Genomic DNA, 21,720 nt, shown 5'->3' on the forward strand with positions numbered 1-21,720 from the left:
TGTATGTATTGCTCATGTTTTTAGGCGACGGTTTCCACTTTCGATCAGGTGGACTGTTAGCTAGTTTGCCATTCGAACTTCTATAAAAAATATGTGTGCTATAAAATTCCCTAATTGCAAATCATTCTGAGACCTGAAAAATAATAATAACAAAAAATATTTTGTGCTATTATTTAAATTTATTTTAATTAAAGTGGTTAAGTTATGAATGATACTAAAATATTGTAATTATTATTTGAGTGTAAAAATTAATAAGAGATGGCTTAAAACTTGGTATCCACGTCTTTTAAAAAAATCTTAAAAAAACTGAGGAGTTACTATAGTAATGTTGGTATTATTGGATCCTATCTGAAAGAAAGAAACACCTATATACATTTTGTGTATGAAGAGTTGCGATAGAAATATTATTGTTATCGATACATTTCAGTAAAGACGAAAGTTGCCGAACCGGGCGCCATATTGTAATGTCAGATTTTGTGACGCTCCTTCTATGTATTGTGAATTGAATTTTCTAAAAGGTGTAATAAACAGTGATTGAAAATTGCTCGATATCTATAAAATACAGGTAAGAACCAGTCACTATATATAGTTACAGAAAAGTTTGTGTTTAGTGTAAAATTAAACTCTGTTTATAAAATCCTATAATCTAATCGGGGTGTGGTATTCAGTTCACGAATTAGATTTTTGTTTGTTTTGTTTTAATCGAAGTTAAATAGTCAATTCGATTGCATAAAACCTATTACATTTCGAACAGTTTCCAAGTTTAATAGTTATTCATTAATATTTGTATTATGTGTATTTATGGATCTATATTTTCATCTAGCATAGTCATTAATGTAATTGTTTTTACACTTCTGTAGGTGCAAGGGTGCATTAGTGCATCCAATATACCATGAGTTATCAGATGCCATCGTCACAGAGCCGTACCAGTAAGTGAATCTTATCATGTTTATATTGATCTAATAATATTAAATACACTTGCTAACAAAGTGTATAGAGATGGTCATGTTTAAGTAGTACGTTAGTATTGTATACTGTGACTCATGCTAGAAATATTGACTGCTTGTAGAGAAATACTGTAACCTAGGGTACATCTGATAAACCAGCCACAAAGGGATTAATTTTAAAATTTATAAGTTATCCTGTTACAAAATTGTGGTGAAAGTTGAGTATGATTTATTGTTTAAATGCACTAAAACATAAATATCATTTGTATAGTTTACAACTAACTTTAGAAAGGAAATACTCGTAAAATAAACATATTATAAATTTAATCAATACTGAAATATTTTTTTCACTTTATTTATTGTCAATGGATAAGCAATATCATTAACTGAAATCAACCGAGTATTATTTTGAAATACCAGTTAAATAATTATATATAATTTTCTTTATCTATGATAGAATGATAAACAACCTGTTGAAAAATGGTAACCGACATAACAGAATACTAAGATGCCCATGGTACTCATGTATTGCCATTGCTAAGAATTTAATGTTATGCCTCCATACCCTAAATATAAATACCATATTCCACCCCTCAAACTGAACAGCTATGCAAACACAGCTATTTCATCACAGAAACATTAGTGGGACCATATTGGCAACTTTTGTACAATAATAATGTTTATTTTCATCTCTTATAGGATATTTATTCTCATACCCATTAAAATTAATTTACATCTTGTTATGTGCATGTATTTGCAGTTAGTAGTAATTAATCTTTGAATGTATTGATAAGGCAGCTTGAAATAGCACTTCCACTGGCAAGAAAAGTAGGATGTATTGTATTTTGATCCATTAGCTATCTCATACAACTTTTTAAGAATGAAAATGAGTGATAGAAAATGATACTACATACACAATGATAAAAAACATAGTATAATAATTCATAATGTACCTATGCCTATTCTGTTAAATTTTTTACTAAACTAGGTGTTAGTTTGCAATATTTTATATCACTAGTTATTTGATTAGAATTATTTTATTTAAATCTACTACCATTAGTATGTGTGCAACTTCCAATACTCGAAGATTGACTACTATTATTATTATTATTAGATTTTTTGCATGAGAGAATCAGAAATGAGAATATACCCAAAAGAATCAAAGTAACCAACATAGCTGGAATTATAAGCCTGAAGTAGCAATTAAATATAAATGGTTGTTGGTTCATATTCATATAAACAAAAACAGTGTAGGATGACCCCTCACTAGATGAAGAGATGACCTCAAATGCATTGCAAGGAATCAATGAATGCAGGTGGCATAGAACTGTCCCTTTTGCCAGTCTAAGGGGAAGCCTAAGTTTAGCAGTGGACAGATAACAGCTGATGTGATGATGATGATGATTATTATTATAATTATTATTATTATGTGAAGTTCTACAATCTTCCATATTAGCCATCTATCTCCAACTGCCATTTCGACAGCACATGTGTTTTACTTCTAAACAAGGCATCTTCAGACAATGACAATAGTAGTCAATCTTCGAATATTGGCAGTCACACACAAACTGATAGTAATGGAATTAAATAAAATAATTATAATCAAATAAAAAAAAATAGAATTAACTGCTGTAAAGAAAATACTTTTATAAAATGCTTTAAAAATTATTTTCATCTTTCATAAATATTTTTTGATTACAGTGTCTCACAGCAACTATGGTGGATCTGATGTGCCCATGGCTCCAAGCAAGGAGCAGCAGACCCTCATGTGGCAGCAGAACTCCTACTTGGTTGATTCTGGTATTAACTCGGGAGCTGCCACTCAGGTATGTTATATTTTTATTTTCTCAATTTAAAATTTGTTTACTATTCATATGTATTTATTACTAGTTATGTAACTAAGCTATGCCTATATAAATCAGGTTAAAAAGATCAATATCTATAAATTAAAAAAAATAAGTAGTATTTTTTAAATTTAATTTTGTAACCCTTTACGAAATTTAATTTTAAAAATATATTGAATGAGGGTGAAGCTTGCCTAACCTGGGTGTACTGTATGCCTTCTATTAATGCAATAATTTTTAAATTGGTTCATTCAAGAAAACTATGTTTTTACATTTGCACCAAAATTACACTTGCATATCACAATGGGATAGTGAGATCTCAGGCATATTTTCTAATGTTACATTAAATTTCTCAACATGGTTTTACCATAGTTTATTTATTTATTAAATTCATCTAGTTAGTGTAAGTGGCGGACTTAACACCATATGTCGTTATCTATCAGTCGACTGTAGACAGGAATAACAGAAAATATAATTGACAGTGCAACATAATAAGTAAATAAATAAAAAAGAAAAACAGTAATTTATAAATAACCTATATATTATATAATAAAAAATAATGTCAGACAAAAAATAAATACAAGGGAATCAATAATGTCTAAAATATATTATGATTCTAGGGATTCTAAATAAAAAGGACATAGTTTATGCTTGAATATCAATTAGCTTGAGGCGGATCTTATGTCAAAGGGTGTTGTATAGCCTGAATGATGAAAGTCAGTCAATTCTAGTTACAGTATATGGTATGCTATAGTTATTGGTTTTTGTAGGTTCCATCACTTACTGGAAAGGAAGATGACGAGATGGAAGGCGATCAACTAATGTTTGATTTGGACCAAGGATTTGCACAAGGTTTTACTCAGGAACAAGTTGATGGTAGGTGTTAATATCGTAGTCAATTATTTTTATTTTAATACTGAAAAAGAGAAACTCGACCAGCTAGATAAAGGTGGAATAACCATGGATAATACAGTTTATATTATATCACCCATGGTTTCACTAATTTATAATAGGACTAAGGTATTCTAGTCTTTTGGACATCTTTCCTAATACTTTTGCAGGTATTGGAATACCATTAATAAACCAAATAAAGCCGAGTGAATGTGATAGCCTTGGTTTTTGCTCCATTAAATTCAAATATGTCCAATGAAATGTAGACAATTTAAGTGTTACATTCAATACAATTAATTTTATTTGCAAATTATTTCCAGATATGAATCAACAGCTTTCACAAACGCGATCTCAGCGTGTTCGTGCTGCTATGTTCCCTGAGACACTGGAAGAAGGCATTGAGATTCCTTCTACCCAGCTTGATCCTGCTCAACCCACTGCAGTCCAACGTCTTTCTGAACCATCACAGATGCTGAAGCATGCTGTTGTTAATCTGATCAATTACCAAGATGATGCTGATTTGGCTACAAGGTAAGAATAAAGCCTTTTAGCATACTCATCCTTTTACAGAAAGTAACAAACATTTAAGTGCCTTTTTGCTTGAAATGACTGAATAAAAATAGTACAAGAGTGGACCATACCTTAGATTAAGACTATCCTGGGACAAAGCTGGACAGAAAGAAGCTGTGGATTAATTTAAATAATAAATATATTTGGCAGAAATATAATTAATAATTTGATTATAATTTTCAACAAATTATAATTTGCCACATTTAAAAGCATTTATATATTATTTATTTTATGTATGTTTCATGTAAATTATATAATTTCGTAAGCTAATATAATTAAATAAATTTTATCTAAAATTGCAACTTAGAAGATTTTAATTTTCTTTTACAGAGCTATACCAGAGTTGATCAAATTGTTGAATGATGAAGATCAAGTGGTTGTATCTCAAGCTGCCATGATGGTCCACCAGCTCTCAAAGAAAGAGGCTTCACGGCATGCTATCATGAATTCACCACAGATGGTAGCCGCTTTAGTTCGCGCTATTTCCAATAGTAACGACTTGGAGACAACAAAGGGAGCAGTTGGAACCCTGCACAATTTATCTCACCATCGTCAAGGATTGCTGGCTATCTTCAAGAGTGGTGGAATACCAGCATTGGTCAAGTTACTCAGCTCGCCAGTAGAGTCTGTCCTCTTCTATGCCATCACAACTCTTCACAACCTACTATTACATCAGGATGGATCCAAAATGGCCGTAAGACTGGCTGGAGGTCTGCAGAAAATGGTGGCTCTGCTCCAAAGAAATAATGTTAAATTCCTTGCCATTGTGACAGATTGCCTGCAGATTTTGGCATACGGTAATCAAGAATCGAAACTTATTATCCTTGCTTCTCAAGGACCGATCGAATTGGTACGAATTATGCGTTCTTACGACTACGAAAAGCTGCTGTGGACCACCTCAAGAGTTTTAAAGGTAAGGTCAAGTACTTTAAGTTTTAAAAAATGTTATTGATAATAGGTAATGTAATTCTAGTGAAAGATGCGGGACCACCTCGATTTATATTTCTGTTCATGCCTATTTAGAATTATATAGTGTTTAGTTAAATAAATACATGATTCCTATACCAAAATATGTGTAAAAGTGCCTTACATGCTTAACATAAATAATATATATAACATAACATATCATTTGAAACAATGCTTATGAACAGCTTTAGGTCCAGTACAATAAACATTTATCAAAAACAAATATCAGTTACTCCTTTATGTACACTAATATTATGAAGAGGAAAGATTTGTATTTTTGTGTGTGTGTATATTTGTAATGAATAAACTCAAAAACTACTTTGCCGATTTAAAAAAATCTTTCTCCATTAGAAAGCTACATTCACCTTAAGTAACATAGGCTATATTTATTGTTAGAAAAGATTAGGGATCCTTACTAAAACTTTAGTAACGTAACTCAAGGTGTAAAAACAATGCTATAAAATATCTTTCGGCCCGTGCGCTGCGGAAACTATTTGTGATAGAACAAAAATATGTTCTACAATATTTGAAGAAAATATCAATAACTACAAAAAACTTTGGGATACTATATGTCCAACTATTATCGTTATGTCACAATAATCACTGTAAGCGATGTACCTCGCACCTCGTAAAATGTTATAATTGTAACCACTAGCGCCATCTGTTAGCATTTGATTGAATTAATGCCGGCGCGCATGCGCCAAACGATTGCCCTGTGACACGTGTGTGCACGAGTTAGTTGTTGTTAGTTTGTAGTTGTTTTGTGGATTAATTAAAAAAGTGTCTTGCAAGCATCCGTTTCATTTTGATAACTACCATAAAAACATTTTCCAACAACGGTCTGTTACAATCACTTTTTACATTTTATAAGCTGATAGATTCATTCGCGCGGTCGGGTTGCTCAGCGGATGTAAGCGATATTCAACATTTTTTGACGATTATAATTACATTTTTTTTTGTCGAAGTTTAAAAATGTCCACTCGTGCGAAGCCGGAACGGGCCGCTAGCATACAATATAATAATACATATAACATTTTTTTCTTTTGTCTAGGTGCTTTCGGTCTGCTCAAGCAACAAGCCTGCTATTGTCGAGGCTGGAGGCATGCAAGCTCTAGCAATGCATCTTGGTAATGCAAGTGGCCGACTCGTTCAGAACTGTCTCTGGACATTGAGGAATCTTTCTGATGCTGCCACTAAAGTAAATACTAGTCTATCAATATTATTGCTTCTGATTCGGTACTTACACGAAGCCACTATGTATTTCTTTTTCTTGTAGTTAGGTCATTATAATGTAATTTTCCTAATTTAAATTATTTAATAATATAACATAGTATACATGTATGAATTTATGTACTGTTAATTAAAAATTAATTAGAAATGTTAAAAAAGAACTATATATAATTAGCATGCACAATGTTAGCTAAATATGAAGCTCTCTACTTATTAAGTGAGAACTTTTTAACACCTATTCAAAACAAATAAAAAACAAATTACAGGTCGAGGGCTTGGAAGGTCTGTTACAAAGTCTGGTGCAAGTCCTTGCCTCAACTGATGTCAACATTGTCACCTGTGCAGCTGGCATTCTATCAAACTTGACATGCAACAATCAACGTAATAAGGTAATTGATGTTACACTATTTATATTTATTCTATTCTTTCATATTTAACACACTTTTTGGAAAAAAAAAATATGTTTACAATATTATTATCATAAGACCCTTCTTAAATAAGATTAAGTAGTTAGTAAACTACCTAATCTTAATTTTTTTTTTTAATTTGACTTTTTAAATTAACATGATGTAAAGTCAACAAAACGTGTATTACTGATCTATTTATTAAATTAATTGGAAGGGTATTACAGAAATGAACATTTAAATATATTCAAAAATCACTTCTGTTGAAAAACAATTTCCAAAATGGGTTAATGTTTTCAAATTTTTTTTTTTTTGAACGACAGCTTTCATATGTATAGAAGTTTTTAATAGAAATAAACATTTATTTATTTTCATTTGTACAGGTAACAGTGTGTCAGGCGGGCGGTGTAGACGCGCTTGTTCGCACTGTAGTATCAGCGGGAGATCGCGAAGAGATCACCGAACCCGCCGTCTGCGCTCTGCGTCACCTCACCTCGCGCCACGTCGAGAGCGAGATGGCTCAGAACGCCGTTCGCCTGCACTACGGATTGCCGGTGAGTGAGAGACGATACGAAATATTAATGCTTTTAATTCTGAATTACATCCAGACATAATAAAAATCATTGTGCTAAATGATTCATGGTGCTTATTACGCATGCTCATGGAGTTGATTGTGTATTTCACATAGACATAAAATATTTTTTTATTTTATGTCTATAGTTAGTGTTGCAGGCGTACATAGGATTATATTGAATATATAATTGACAAAAATAACATTACAGGTAGTTTTAAATGTTAATTAATAAAATAAAATTAATACATATGGATATGGGATTCTTTTTATGAGATGAAAATGTAATAGCCATCCAGCCCGTGCTACTAGGCTGGCAGGTTACCAGTGAAGGATGAGGGATGATAATATGTAAACCCATTGTGACAAATTTACCTTTATCACAACAGTCTCCACCATGTGAAAGTCAACTAGACAAAATATATCCTATATTGCTAGCAAAAGTTTGTCCAGGGCTTCTGTAAGGTGCATTGTCGATATCTATTTTTAATAATTTATGTATACATATATAGAAGATAAATAAAATAATAATCCTTTAAGTCACCTGAAGTAAACTGATTGATGATTTGCGAGTATTTGCACCAATTTCTAAAAAAATAGTACATAATTACACTACTGTTGCGCGACGTCCGCAACAGATGGCAGGAGTCTCTATACATCCCCATAGTTATACATTTACAGGGACTAATATATAACTATAAAAAATATGTAATTAGAAATGTAATACACTCCACAGGTGATAGTGAAGCTGCTGCAGCCACCTTCTCGCTGGCCGTTAGTGAAGGCTGTGGTTGGCTTGGTTCGCAACCTAGCGCTGTGCTCGGCTAACTACGGGCCACTGCGTGAACACGGTGCTGTTCATCATCTCGTTCGACTTTTGATGCGTGCATTCAACGATACTCAAAGGGTCAGTGTAATAATGGATTTTATCAAGCTTTCTCTTTTAAAAATCTATATAATATGTCTTTTAATTTTTACAAAATAAACAATCACCATCATATTGAAATATGAGTATAGGATAATTTTAAATTAAATAATAATTATGTGAATATTATAGAAATAAAAGTGTTATTTAATCATGCTTAAATATCGTAAAAGAAAATAAATTTTACACATAAATAAAAAGTACAATTTATTGTCTATATTCAAACATTTTATTTTAATATTATTTATGAAAATTATACTATTTTTTAGTATTATTTTGTGATGAAAAAGGAGAAAAGGGCAGGTTAATTCTTAGTGCTTGTTCTTTTTATTCGTTACTATAATAAATTGAAACTAAAACAAAACATACTACTTTAAACATACTCACTATTTTATTTAGAAAAGATTATAAAAGAAGAAAATATTTGTAAAAGTTTGAAAAGTGTAAAATAAAAAACATAAATCTCTTTGTAATAATTTATATTGAATATAATAGATATACTTATTGGTATTCTGAAGAAAATAAACTATTATAATATTAGAAAGTTTAAAAATTATTTTGATAATTAAAAAATATTTAAATAAATAAATATTTTACTTACATAAATATGGTTCTATTTACATCTATGATTGCGAATGTATGCAATTACAAGTAACAATAATTTGTTACTTTACAAAGTGACCATTTCTATAACGAATAGGCCAGTTTGTCAGGAACCAAGATTTGTTATAGATAAAAATTATTTAAATTTTCTGACAGCAACGGTCCTCGGTGTCTGGTGGTGGTGGCGGCGTTGGCGGTGTCGGTGGTGCAGGAGGCGCCTACGCAGATGGCGTCCGCATGGAAGAGATTGTAGAGGGCGCTGTGGGCGCACTGCATATTCTCGCTAGGGACTCGCTCAACAAACAACTTATACGCCAACAAAACGTCATACCGATATTTGTTCAGTTGCTGTTCAACGAGATCGAGAATATACAAGTGTGTACAATTTTACGTTCATTCATAAGCATTATTTTTAATTCCGCTACTCTCAACACTCGAAGAATAAATTGGTGGTCATTCTTTGAGCGTTGATAGTCACAAATACTAATACTAGTGGCAGTGGTGTCCATTATTACCAGTGGTTCCACAATCTTCCATATTAGTCATCGATTTCCGACAGCTATTTTGTGTACGCACGTTTTGCGATACATGTTTCACCTCTAAACGAGGCATTCACAGGCAAATTGTTAAATCGCTGCTCTGAGTCTAGTGTTAACTATTTGGGTACTCAAACTTTGAAAGATTATTTTTCGATCATATTACCGTATTTAGATTTTATTTATATGTATAAGACGACATTTTCAATATTTATAGACCTATTTTGATCAGTCTTTTAATCCAAAGGTTTCCACCTTTGGATTAAAAGACTGATCAACCACCTTTGAATTCTTAGTTCTTTGCAGTCTTAGTTCCATACCAATTTTGTTGAGATTGTTATTGTTAAATTATTAAAAACTTAGATTGAAAATGCATAGAATATTTTTATTGCATGGATACTTATTTCTTTTAATGTGAATGAACATATAACCTATTTGAAAATGTATATTATAATCTGTTTGAAGACTTATTTTTAAGTTTAAAAAAAAAACTGTATTAAATTACATTTGTATATTTAAGTACAAGTAAAATAGTGTACTTGTATATTTATGTTTTGCTTAAATTTTAGCGTGTCGCTGCTGGAGTACTCTGCGAGCTGGCCGTAGACAAAGAAGGCGCAGAGATGATAGAGGCTGAAGGCGCTACTGCTCCGTTAACTGAACTACTTCATTCGCGCAATGAAGGTACGTTTTTTAATGATAATTTGTTTTATATACTAATAGGAATTTTTTGTGTGATGCCAAAGTAAGATGTAGTAAAAAGTGTTGCTACTTCTTCATCCCATAAGTTGGTGATATTCACCCAGATTTTAAAAGTTACTTTATCAATAAATGAATAGTAACATATATATGGTGATGAATTTAAACATACTGGAAACGAAAAACATTTAAAATGTACGAAGTATATATTATGATAGTACATGACAAAAAATTTATACTCATAACTGTTCATCCAGAATTAGTTAAATGGAGGCATTTGCTGATTAAAAAGAGCACACTAAAATTAATCATAAATAATTCTTAATAGGTGTCGCTACTTATGCTGCTGCGGTGTTGTTCCGTCTGTCTGAAGATAAGCCTCACGATTATAAGAAGAGACTCTCTATGGAATTGACTAATTCTTTATTCCGTGAAGATCCACAAATGTGGCCAGCTGATTTGGCTATGCAACCGGAGTTACAGGTAACATATGGCACCTACACATAACACTATACTATGTTTCCAGTTATATATTTACTGTTATATTAGAAAAAATGCAATAGTCCTCCAAGATATGAAATACTTCTATTTCTTGTCATACAAGTTAACAGTAAATATGTAACTTAATTGTAACGGATTTGATCCACAGATACTAAATTAATTAGATATGTCAATTATGTTAATATAGTGGGTCCTGTTTAACAAAAAAATTAAATAGGTTGCATGTGTTAATTATTATAATGTACAAATTAAAGTTCATTGGAACTGATTGATTAAATTATTGATTAAAAATATTAAGAAAAGGATTTTATTTTTCTAAATATACTATTATATCTCTTGTTGCTACTTTTTTTTTAAATTTTCTACAAAACAAACATGCACAATACTGATATAATAAGATGGTTAATTTTGAGCACATATCTATTCAACTTGGTATCTACTGTTGGTGTTTTACACGCTTTTCTATACCAGATCATCACATAGATGTAAGATAATGTTTCTGAAAACTGAAATAAATATAGGAAAGGTATTTTTTACAAAATAATATACGAAAGAGCGTCTTACTAAATGTTGTTTATAATATTATTATTATATCTGAAATTATTAATAAAATTAATTTGAAACCACCATTTGAACCTTTTTTTTATTTTAAAATAATAGATAAATTTGGTTTACAATTAGATATCGTTATTCAATTGTCAAATTAAGTATCTTTTGAAATTTGTTAAAAAACAAATGTTATTCTCAGTTTTCTGAATTGTTTCCCTTACATTCTGTATAAATGCACATGGTGTTTAATTATTTAATAGAAGGGCTTTTCTCTCGTGTCATTTGCAAATTGTGAATTTAATATTCCTCGCACAACACATGGTTTTCAAAAACGCAAAATTTCAACTTCCACTTCATTAAAATTTATTTCCAAACGTCACCCTTTCGTTTAACCTGTTTAGTTTTAGACCTAATTCACTCCTATTTCGTTTGATTATGATCCGATACCCTTCATTAGGACATGCTCGGGCCGGAACAGGGCTACGAAGGGCTGTATGGCACGCGTCCATCATTTCACCAACAAGGTAAGATGCAAATGGCGTGCACATGTTTGTATAACTAACACTGAATATGAACTCTGTATGTGACGTACATTTATTGAGTATGTATGTAACATACATTGCAATTTTAATATGTAGTGGTACAAGGTATTACAACAGCTGATTAAAAGCATATTGTCTATGTCTATATAGTTTTAAAATGTGGCAATAAGAAAAGTTTAGAAAGTATCATCACAAAAAAATCCAAGAAGGAAAACGAAATACGAAGTCTTATTCATAAAACTTAAAACCGAAATAGTTTTTATCAAAATTCTTTTGTGGTATGCATTAGTGCTTGATGCATTTTCTTATGTAGTTCTTATGAGATGTATTGGGATTTTTCATATTAGTTTTCATCCAAACTCAAATGAAACTATTAAATAATATAAAAAAAAAATCATGCAAAATAAAAAATGTACATTATTTCAATAATAATATACCATAACATGTTTATTTTAATGAAAGTAGCTCTTGTAATATCTTGAGTTTATTCTGGGAGATATTTCGGCAAACGTCAAATTAAAAAGTCTCTATTTTCGAATGACGTATTTTGTATCGAAATATATCTCAATATACACATATAATTAAGAGCACCTTATGTTCCTATCATATAAGATTTGATGTTATCTTTATAAATATATTTTCTCTGTCCTTTTCACGCAGCTTAATCCGGGCCCTATTTATCATTAAACTCAGGTGATGGGAATATTATTTTTATGGTTATGTTGTGTTCTAATTTCATGTTTATATTATTTATTTAATGTTTTTAATGTATTCATATGCATAAGTTTTATTATAATATTGTTTTAATGCGTTTAGCATGTTATCAGATATTTAGTAAGTGGGTGTAATTTACCTTTTAAATTTATCAAACATAACTTGTTCATCTCCATAATATGATCTCATAATTCATTATGTAAAATATACTTTAAATTCTATATAAAAAGGCTATTATGAAATTAGCTGTGCCACAAGCATGTAACTAATTTTTTATACCCTTTTTTATGTTCCGATCCATGATCATAATTTGACCTACATTTTATGTAACTGCAAAACAATGGCAAAGTATCCACTATGAAGCTTGATATAAAGTAACATGGCAAATTTATAATATTTTGTTGTGTTAGCTTTGCTGAACCATATATCAATAGCTTGGAGACGCTGCTTCATTCTATATCGTAATAGCAGCTGCTTTCATTGCTGTATTTAATATTATTATTAAATCGTATTTGTGTTCATCTAATTATTTATCTTAAAACAATATGATTCATATCAAATAAATTCTACTCGATTGGTCTCGTATAGGATAATTTGTCGATAATTACCGTTGTAGTGAATGTAACAATAAAAAAATAAAGATGCTCATGACTGTAATCCCTAATTCAAAGGCATACGTCGACTATTGCATTTGTGGTAAACGTAACACTTCACATGGCCATATTTCGTCGAACTTACTCAAGTCCACGATTTGCAAATATCGAGCATATTTTATCTAACGTACGGGCAGACGATTCTACTGCAATTTCGTATCGACAATTACTTCCGAATTCGTTGAAATTTAAATTGGAATTAAGTTTTATTAGAAGTCCAATTCGGCAATCACGGCCACTAATGTTCTCGACGTCCTACATTAAAAATCTATGTATAATGTGTCCACAGTATAACATTCATCATGTTGTTCTTGTCTATAGATGTCGATTACCATTTTGTTAATCGACTTTCAGCTATTTTGTCATTTGTACTACTCTAAATAAAGATCAAGCGTCACATAAATATCTGTCATATTTAAGTTATTAAATATCTATCAAAGATTCTCAATTATAACCCATATTGAAACTGGCAATATTTTACTATAATATAATACGTTTAAAGCTTCAAACTCTTGCACTCTCTAAATTATCAAGTGACGCATCATACAAACTATTTATTTTAATAAAGATCACATTCCAGTTTGGTAATTATATTAATTAATTGAGACATTTGTGGCTGTACCATTGCTAATTTAAAGAATTACTGAATGTATATATATATAAATTATCTGTTACACTATTGTGTTTAGTACATTCTCCAATGTTATCATTGTATGGTAGATTTAAAAAAAATATGTAAAACTATATAAAATTTCTAAAATTCACCACACATTATTTATTAAACAAGAAAAAAAAAACAAATATGTTTTATTTGTATTCGATTTTGAGATACATAACCACATTAATATTTACAGGGTACGATCAAATACCGATAGATTCGATGCAGGGTCTAGAAATTGGCAGCGGTTTCGGCATGGAAATGGATATAGGTGAAACAGAAGGTGCAGGCGCGGCGTCGGCAGACCTCGCTTTCCCTGAGCCGCCACATGACAACAACAACGTGGCGGCCTGGTACGACACCGACCTGTGATCCCGCCACGACTTCGATTAGATGTTGTTACTAGACTGCGTTTTACGAACCTACATTATTTTTGGACTAAAAAATGAAATTAAATCTTACGATGATGACATTACGGTTGTGTTTTTCAAGTTAACAAAATTTATTTGACATTCAAAATTGAAGAATTTTCGTGTAAGAAATGAAAGTTTTGTTTTTTAGTCCAAACGTTTTATTTCATGAGACTCGCTTTAATTTTATTCGTTTTAGACCTATTTTCATTCATTTATAGTGTTATGATTTTGCTATTTTTGTCACTGTTCAAAAAGAAATAAGTGAATGACAAAATGAAAAATACCGTATCCATGAAAAAAAGAATACTGTACGTTGTTTATCTTAATTATTCTCAACAGCATATTGTTCAATGAAATAAAAAAAAAAACTTATTTCCCCTCTACGCTAAGCTTTGCCTTATCTAGCGAGGATATGTAGTTTAAAAAGGCGTTACCAAAATATTTATTCTCACTTATGCTGTTGAACTCGTATGCTGTTGATATAAATTTTCACAAAACTCGTAACAATATCAGAGAAGTTAACGTTCAAATGGAACAAAATACCTGTGATACCAATTAAGCAGCTATAAAAGCGCTCGATAAAAAAGAAAAAAAAAAAACACAAAATGACAGACTCAATTCACCCCCTTTTAATTTTTCAATTGGTGCTAAGTTTGAGAAAAAAAAATTATTAAAAAAAAAAGATATTGTGTGAAAGCGTACGCCCTGCATTGATTATATCGTTCGTTTTATACGCGTACGTATAAAATGCGTGTAATCGGGAAATAGGGTAAATTAACTTTTAAGATTTTTATAGGCTTTAAATCGTATTTCATAGTTGTCTATGTAATTGAAATTATACGCGCATTTAAAAAAGTATTTTGATTTATTTAATTAATTACTGAATGAATCATTTATCGTGTGTATTTTGTTATTGCAATAAAATTAATGTATGAAGCGTTTTATTTAAATAATGGATAAGACTGGTCGATTGATAGGCATGTATTTAATGGGTGACTGCCATTTTTAACAGAACTGTGTATTTCTTTTTTATTAATATAATAGATGGTGGCCAAACTACGGTAGTGTGATTGGTAATAATTGCCATTTGATGCGTTTTTTTTTTTAATTGACTTAAGATATGTAGTAAAAGAGGCAATGTTCTCTACAATATTTGTTAAGTAGACATTATTTGGACTTAATTTTATGCGTTTTAATTATTCACAATACAGACAATGTTGCAATATTCCACTGGATGAACTCCGCTTTATACTTTCCATTGCATGAGTTGTACAATAAATAAATCCCAGTTATATCTATATTATTTATTCAATTTTATACAAGTCATATTTCGTTTGGTATGATTAAATTGTACTTAAGTAAAACATTTCACTATCAGTTTTTTACCTATGATATTCAGACTTAGTAATGCACTCCATACTAAATACTAACCCACCCATAGCAGAATATATCGTATAGAATAATGTAATCCTAACTTCGTCAAATACAACGCGTATAACTATGGTCTTCAAACGTCTTTGTCGTTGGTGAAATAAAATTAATTACGTATTACCACACTCCATGGTTTCAGCGATTTCTTTGACGAAGTCTCTTGTATTAGGGTAAGATTTAGGAATAATTACATAATGTTCTCTTAGGTCAACCTATAATTTTTCTATTACACAATTTGTCACTGCTTTCATTGTTTATGAAGACAGTGCTCAAATTATTTTGTGTCCATTTATGTATGGATAATAAAATTAATTTAAATAATATATTTGTATTATTTATACTTACTGCGGTATCCTATTATTTTTTTTTTTTTTTTTTGATTATAGTGCTTATATTATTTCATATTTATTTTTGTTCAAATCTAATACAAATATAATTCTTTTTTTTTTTTACAAAATTCCTTAAATACTAATAACAATTAAAAGTAATCTCCCAACGCACCACACCGAGGCAGCGTACCCAAGATACTGGCAGCATTACCTCTTTGGATTGCCAAACTTATCTTTTGGGCAAAGTAGCTACCAGCTCTTATCCTATCCTATTATTTCATTCCCATTTTTCTATGTCGCATAACATGGAATGTCAAATCAACGTCCCACCTGATGAAAGTGGTAACCGTCGCCTGTAGACATGCAACATTATGAGCTTTACATATTTTAAATTTAATTACAATAGAAACATTCAAATACTGTAGTCAATTCTGAACCACCAACTCCACACTAGAATCGAGCCAATTACCTAATTTATCTCTAAAACTAAAATTTCAATATTATATTACATCGAAATGATGATTCTAAAGATCAATACAAACTTTTTTAATAGAATTACGTCAGAACTTAGTTGCGTTTAATTCTCGATGGTACACGCCGTGATAGTTTTGCTAAACTCAAATTTAAATTTTATAGATAAATTGGGCAATGGGGTCGCCTCTAAGACGCCATTTTTCTAAATTTATTTCTAACATTAAACTTTCAATTTAATATAACAGTCGAATCTTTATTCCGAAGACCAATGTCAACAAAATTTTAAAAAAATTAAGTTACAATTATAAATTATCCATAAAACAGTTATCATCAACATATCACCCTTTAACTGTCCACTACTGAACATAAGCCTCGTCTTAGGGGGCTTCGCCAGTATCAGGCGGATTAGTAACCGCAGTTAGGCTTTGGAGATGTTTTAAGAGGAAAGCTGCTGCCCATCCCTCGCCCTCCCTTAGTCGCCTTTTATGACACCTACGGGTAAGGAAGAGATGGGCTATTCTATACAGAGACCACACCGAGAGGTAAACACTACAACCATAAAACAATAATATCGGGAAATTATTACATTAAGTTTAGTTTGGGGTGGACTTTTAGGAGCCATTTCAGGCTCTAAAAGTCCACCCCATATGATTTTTTTTATAATAAACATGAAATAGGTCATTAAAACAAGATACAATATTATAATTTAATGTTGTGTTCCATAAAAAATAATACAATCGTGATAAAACAAGTTATTTTAATTTAAAAACCAAACTATTAAATCGACTTTAATAAATTGTCTGTGGATCCAATACCTAAAGTATGTCCCCGCATATAAAAACAAATTCAAAAATCGTTAAATAACGGGAGTTATGAGGTAATAAAAAAAGTATGACTGAATTGAGAACCTCCACCTTAAATGATAATATCGGACATCTCTAGTGCAGTTTTAATATGTAGGTATATGAAAATACTTGTTCATACTAATTACCAAAATCACTCAATTTAATGCTTAGATTATGAAATAATACATAAGTTATTAAGTCTATAATTTAATGAAATTTCTTAAATATGCCTTTTGTTTTTGCCAACTTAAAAGATAGGATAGTTTCTATACCGATACCTATCTGTACGATAGAGATTTGGCCTGTCAGTTGTCAGGTAAACCAAAGAAAGAAATTCCGAAAGAATTGAATGTTTTTTAGAAATAAACCAACAAAACATAATTTTGAGAAGTAGACATCTTTTTTATTTATCTTTAAAACTACTTTTAGATTTGAAATTTAAAATTGAAATCACTGACATAATTATATATTCCCCGTGTGTCATACCAGTCAAGTTGATTTAACAATTGATCTAAGGTAGGTGTATAAAAACGGTTACGGACATAGTTTGATAAGCAGATATTGCTTAATTGAAGCGCATTCAAGTGCTATAGGTACAAGTAAATGCAACAGTCATTTGAGCTTTAACTTCAAAGTAATATGTATATGGTTAAACTACATGGAACCAAAGACAGCGTACTCTGCTAGTCCGCAAATTGTTAGCGAAGCTAGGTGACACCGCAAGCCGCGACCCAACTTCCCCCACCTTTGTCCTGATAGTTATTATGTGCAATTAGGACTTAGACAGAGGTGAGCACTAATCTTGCACTAACTTCGACGCGCTTCTATATTGAGAAAATAGTTGCCCCTTGTAATTGCGAGGTTGATAAACTAAAAGTCGTGCAGTTTGTATTATCTACGTATAAGATATTTATTTAATAAGTCTCATTATAAATTAATGCGAAGGTTAGGATGGATGGACGTTTGCCGCTTTTTCCCCGCAAAAACTGAGTTGAACGAAATTTGGTTCTAGTTTTATTTTTCATCGTAGGAAGGCCAACGAGCAGACGGTTCACCTGATAGAAAGCGGCCGTCGCCCATGAACCTCTGAAACAAACAAGGAGTTGCTTGTGCGTTGCCGGCCTTTTAAATGTTTATAGGCACATTAATTTTTTTTTTTATATATATTTTTTTGCCAATACTTATTTAAATTCTCCTAATTAATAAGGGAAAATTGAAAGCTGGAGCTCATTCTACAACCTAGATATACGAGGTAGAAATAAACGGGATGCATGGACAGTAGTGTTATGCCATGCACATGGGTGAACTCCAAATCTCTGGTGAAAGGTTCAAGTACTTAACACATAGGTTACTTTATATACTATTTATATTATCCATGTTTTCCTTCGCGTGACCAGGATATGTTTATTAACCGGAACCTAAAATAATCTATATTTTTCTCCAAAGCATATAGCTCATGTATATTAAATTTCATAGTGATTGATTAAGGTGCAAAGTTATAAGGTAACAGACTTGAATTTATAATATTAGTAAGAATCATTATCATCTGTCAGCGGATTACTGTTCACTACCGAACATAGCTCTCCTCTATGATGGGGGGGGGGAGATCCAGTAGTTGCCACACTTGCCATCTGATGATTTAAGAGGGACACTGTTGCCCATCCCTCAACCATTAAGTCCCCTTAGTCATCTAATATGACATCCATGGTAAAGGAAGGGCTGGCCCATTCTACACCGGGACCACATGACTATTAGTAAGGATATACCCGGGTAAAGCTACGGGATTTAACTAGTAAGTAATAAGTACCGATACAACATCATAACCTTCAAGAAAAGAGCTTATTCCTTTTTAAAAGGCCGACAACATATCTGCAATGCCTTTAGTGTTGCGGGTGATCATGGGCCGCGGTGGTAACTTACCATTAGGTGAGCCGCATGCTGATTTGTTCCCTGTATTATAAAAAAAAAACAATCATACCAATCGCCAGGTTCTTAAACTAAGACATTCTGTATTATGAGGGAACAGGCAACAAATATCTGAGGACACAATCCAAAATAAGCAGCCCCAAGCCAATTCCGATATGTTTGTTTCCTAAAGCGACCTTGCCACTACGCTAAGTAGGTCTTCAAATTGACAAAGGAATGATAACCCCGTCCGCGCGGGGGAAAGGGAATGTTAGTAATGAAGTCTAACAACCTCATTGCTAGCAATATACCCTAACAGGTCGACGATCTCGTGTTTCTCCCTAAAAACCATTGTGATTAATTATTGATGAATTTGTCACGATGGGCCAATAGATCCTGGGCCTGCTTTCATCCTCGCCTACCCTCCCTCACTGGTGTCCTGCTAGCGTATACCGATAGCGCAAACGGGTTACCATTCCATTACCATCCATTAAAAAAAAACAGTCCGCGCGAGAGGAAAAGAAATCGTTAGTAATAGGGGTCTTACAGCCCTATTGTTACCAATACATTCTATCAGGATAACCTCCACGTATTTCTCATGGAAACTATCATGGTTAATTCTTGTGGAATTCGTCACGATGACGTAATTGACCTTTTTTTATCCTCACCTAGCATCCCTCACTAATTTATCATCTCTCACTGGTGCCCCGCCAGCGTTACTGTTCACGCTGCCGGGGTATGTACTAATTGAAGTGATAGGTGAGGAGAGTGAGAACGAAATCATATCACCCATTATGATGGATCGTCATGAATTAAGCAAGTAGTAATATTAAAAAAAAAACCATCACCTATAACCATGACCAAGAGAAGCATCCGATCCTTTGTACGACGAACATCTGGAGCAATTGGAAGCATCCAGCCATCGCAGTCAATTTAGAAAAACATATTTTCTAAAACAATCCTATCAAGAATCGAACCCAAGACCTTATATACGCAAAGCAAAGTTTACCACTGTGCTATGAAAATTAACAAATGTAACTACTAATTCAAGTAACGCTACTATTTACTATTCACCTGGGAGTTTCCAAATCACAGTTAGAAACCGGCAATCATTTAGATACCTACCTACTCATGTTTCATTCTTGTAGGCACTCTATGGTTCGGTCTTTTCCCATGCGACATTCACTAGTAATTAAGGTTAATGCTACATGAATAATTCGTGTACTTCATGTTAGTGGGAATAAGGTTCAAATTTGAATTGAATATAAATACTATTAATAATTATTGAGGAGTGAACTGTTGTCGATAATTATTGTTCGTGAACTTAAATGTATGTGTAGCTACAAAATTTCATAGGCCAAGTGAGTTGTGAACAGGGATTTCGAAAATTATTGTGTAGAAATTCCAATCGTACGTACGTACTTAATAATTCATTATTAGACAGCTTTACATGTTTCGAGTACTAATTAGAGGTGTAATTAATGGTTTGTACTAACATATCTATTACCAAAATGTAAAACATTATTTAGTTTAATGGATTACCTATGCAATTAGATTTTTGAAGCATCTGCTGAAAATTTCTGAAAATCTAATTAAGCTTTAAAAATATAGGTAATGCTATTTAATGCTGTATGTAAGACAGGTATGATATTTTCAACATTCCGTTCATGCCATACAGCAATAGAGCTCTAAAAATTATTCTTTTAGTTTCAATATCGCAATGTACAAACGATTATTACATGGTACGGAAACAGCCAAAGTTTATTTGTTTTTTTTATGTATATTAAATAATTAATTATTCTGAATACGGGATAGATCAAATGATAAATTATTTCTAACAAATTAAATAATTAATCTATTCTGTTAATATTACATTTTTTAAAAACTATATGATATATATTTGAACCTATTTCTGATAATTTGCAGCCATTTTTCAATTGATTGCATGGAAAAGAACTAGAGCAAAATTGAACTTTTTTGAATATATGTTATTGTGGGAAAATATTTTTCTAAAATATCAACGAAATATTTTTCTTGTCTTTCACATCAAAGCACAACAATTACCAAATTCACGACAGAAATTAGTACAATAAGATTTTATATCAATTTCTCTTATGAATGTAATTAAATGTAAAAGATGAGGTTTACACTTTGGTATTTCGGTTATACAATCGAGGGTCTACGAATTATTAATTATATTCAGTATAGAAGAAGTAATCGGAATAACTTCTCAGGTGAGTTACATATTACATGTTGCTGGTTAGTCGAATAGAATGATTTTGTTTAATTTCGCTATCATTAAACAGAATAATTCAATTTAATTTACCAGTGATATGTACCTACTTCCGCAATATAATAAGATACGAAGTCATGAATGAAGTCTTACGAATCATATCTTATTCCACATTTTCTTATAAGGATGGTCACATAATTTCAGTTTTTTTTTTTTAAAATTAATTTATACCAAGCACTTCTAGAAACTACGTAAGCTTAAACTCTTTGTTTCATAAAAAATATAAG

General features: G+C 31.6%; 1 protein-coding gene across 4 annotated transcripts; it reads left to right on the forward strand.

The window, feature by feature from the left end:
* Positions 1 to 426: 426 nt before the first annotated feature.
* On the forward strand, positions 427 to 15,968 carry LOC113517204 (armadillo segment polarity protein). Of its 4 annotated transcripts, XM_026901785.3 has the most exons (16): positions 427 to 565; positions 861 to 929; positions 2,649 to 2,773; positions 3,562 to 3,667; positions 4,003 to 4,213; positions 4,583 to 5,165; positions 6,270 to 6,416; positions 6,715 to 6,837; positions 7,236 to 7,406; positions 8,160 to 8,330; positions 9,108 to 9,326; positions 10,057 to 10,171; positions 10,515 to 10,669; positions 11,694 to 11,760; positions 12,439 to 12,471; positions 14,000 to 14,105. In XM_026901785.3, the coding sequence occupies exons 2-15, from the start codon at positions 893 to 895 to the stop codon at positions 12,441 to 12,443; spliced, it is 2,235 nt and encodes a 744-aa protein (XP_026757586.1). In that variant the 5' UTR covers positions 427 to 565; positions 861 to 892; the 3' UTR covers positions 12,444 to 12,471; positions 14,000 to 14,105. The 4 variants fall into 4 exon arrangements, with proteins under 4 accessions (XP_026757586.1, XP_026757585.1, XP_031768155.1 ...); XM_026901784.3 differs by lacking the exon at positions 12,439 to 12,471 and having other exon boundaries at positions 14,000 to 15,968; XM_031912295.2 differs by lacking the exon at positions 11,694 to 11,760 and having other exon boundaries at positions 14,000 to 14,137.
* Positions 15,969 to 21,720: the final 5,752 nt, after the last annotated feature.

The sequence above is a fragment of the Galleria mellonella genome, unplaced genomic scaffold (genome assembly GCF_026898425.1).
Source record: "Galleria mellonella isolate WM207_F2 unplaced genomic scaffold, CSIRO_AGI_GalMel_v1 utg223, whole genome shotgun sequence".
Taxonomy (NCBI): Eukaryota; Metazoa; Arthropoda; class Insecta; order Lepidoptera; family Pyralidae; genus Galleria; species Galleria mellonella.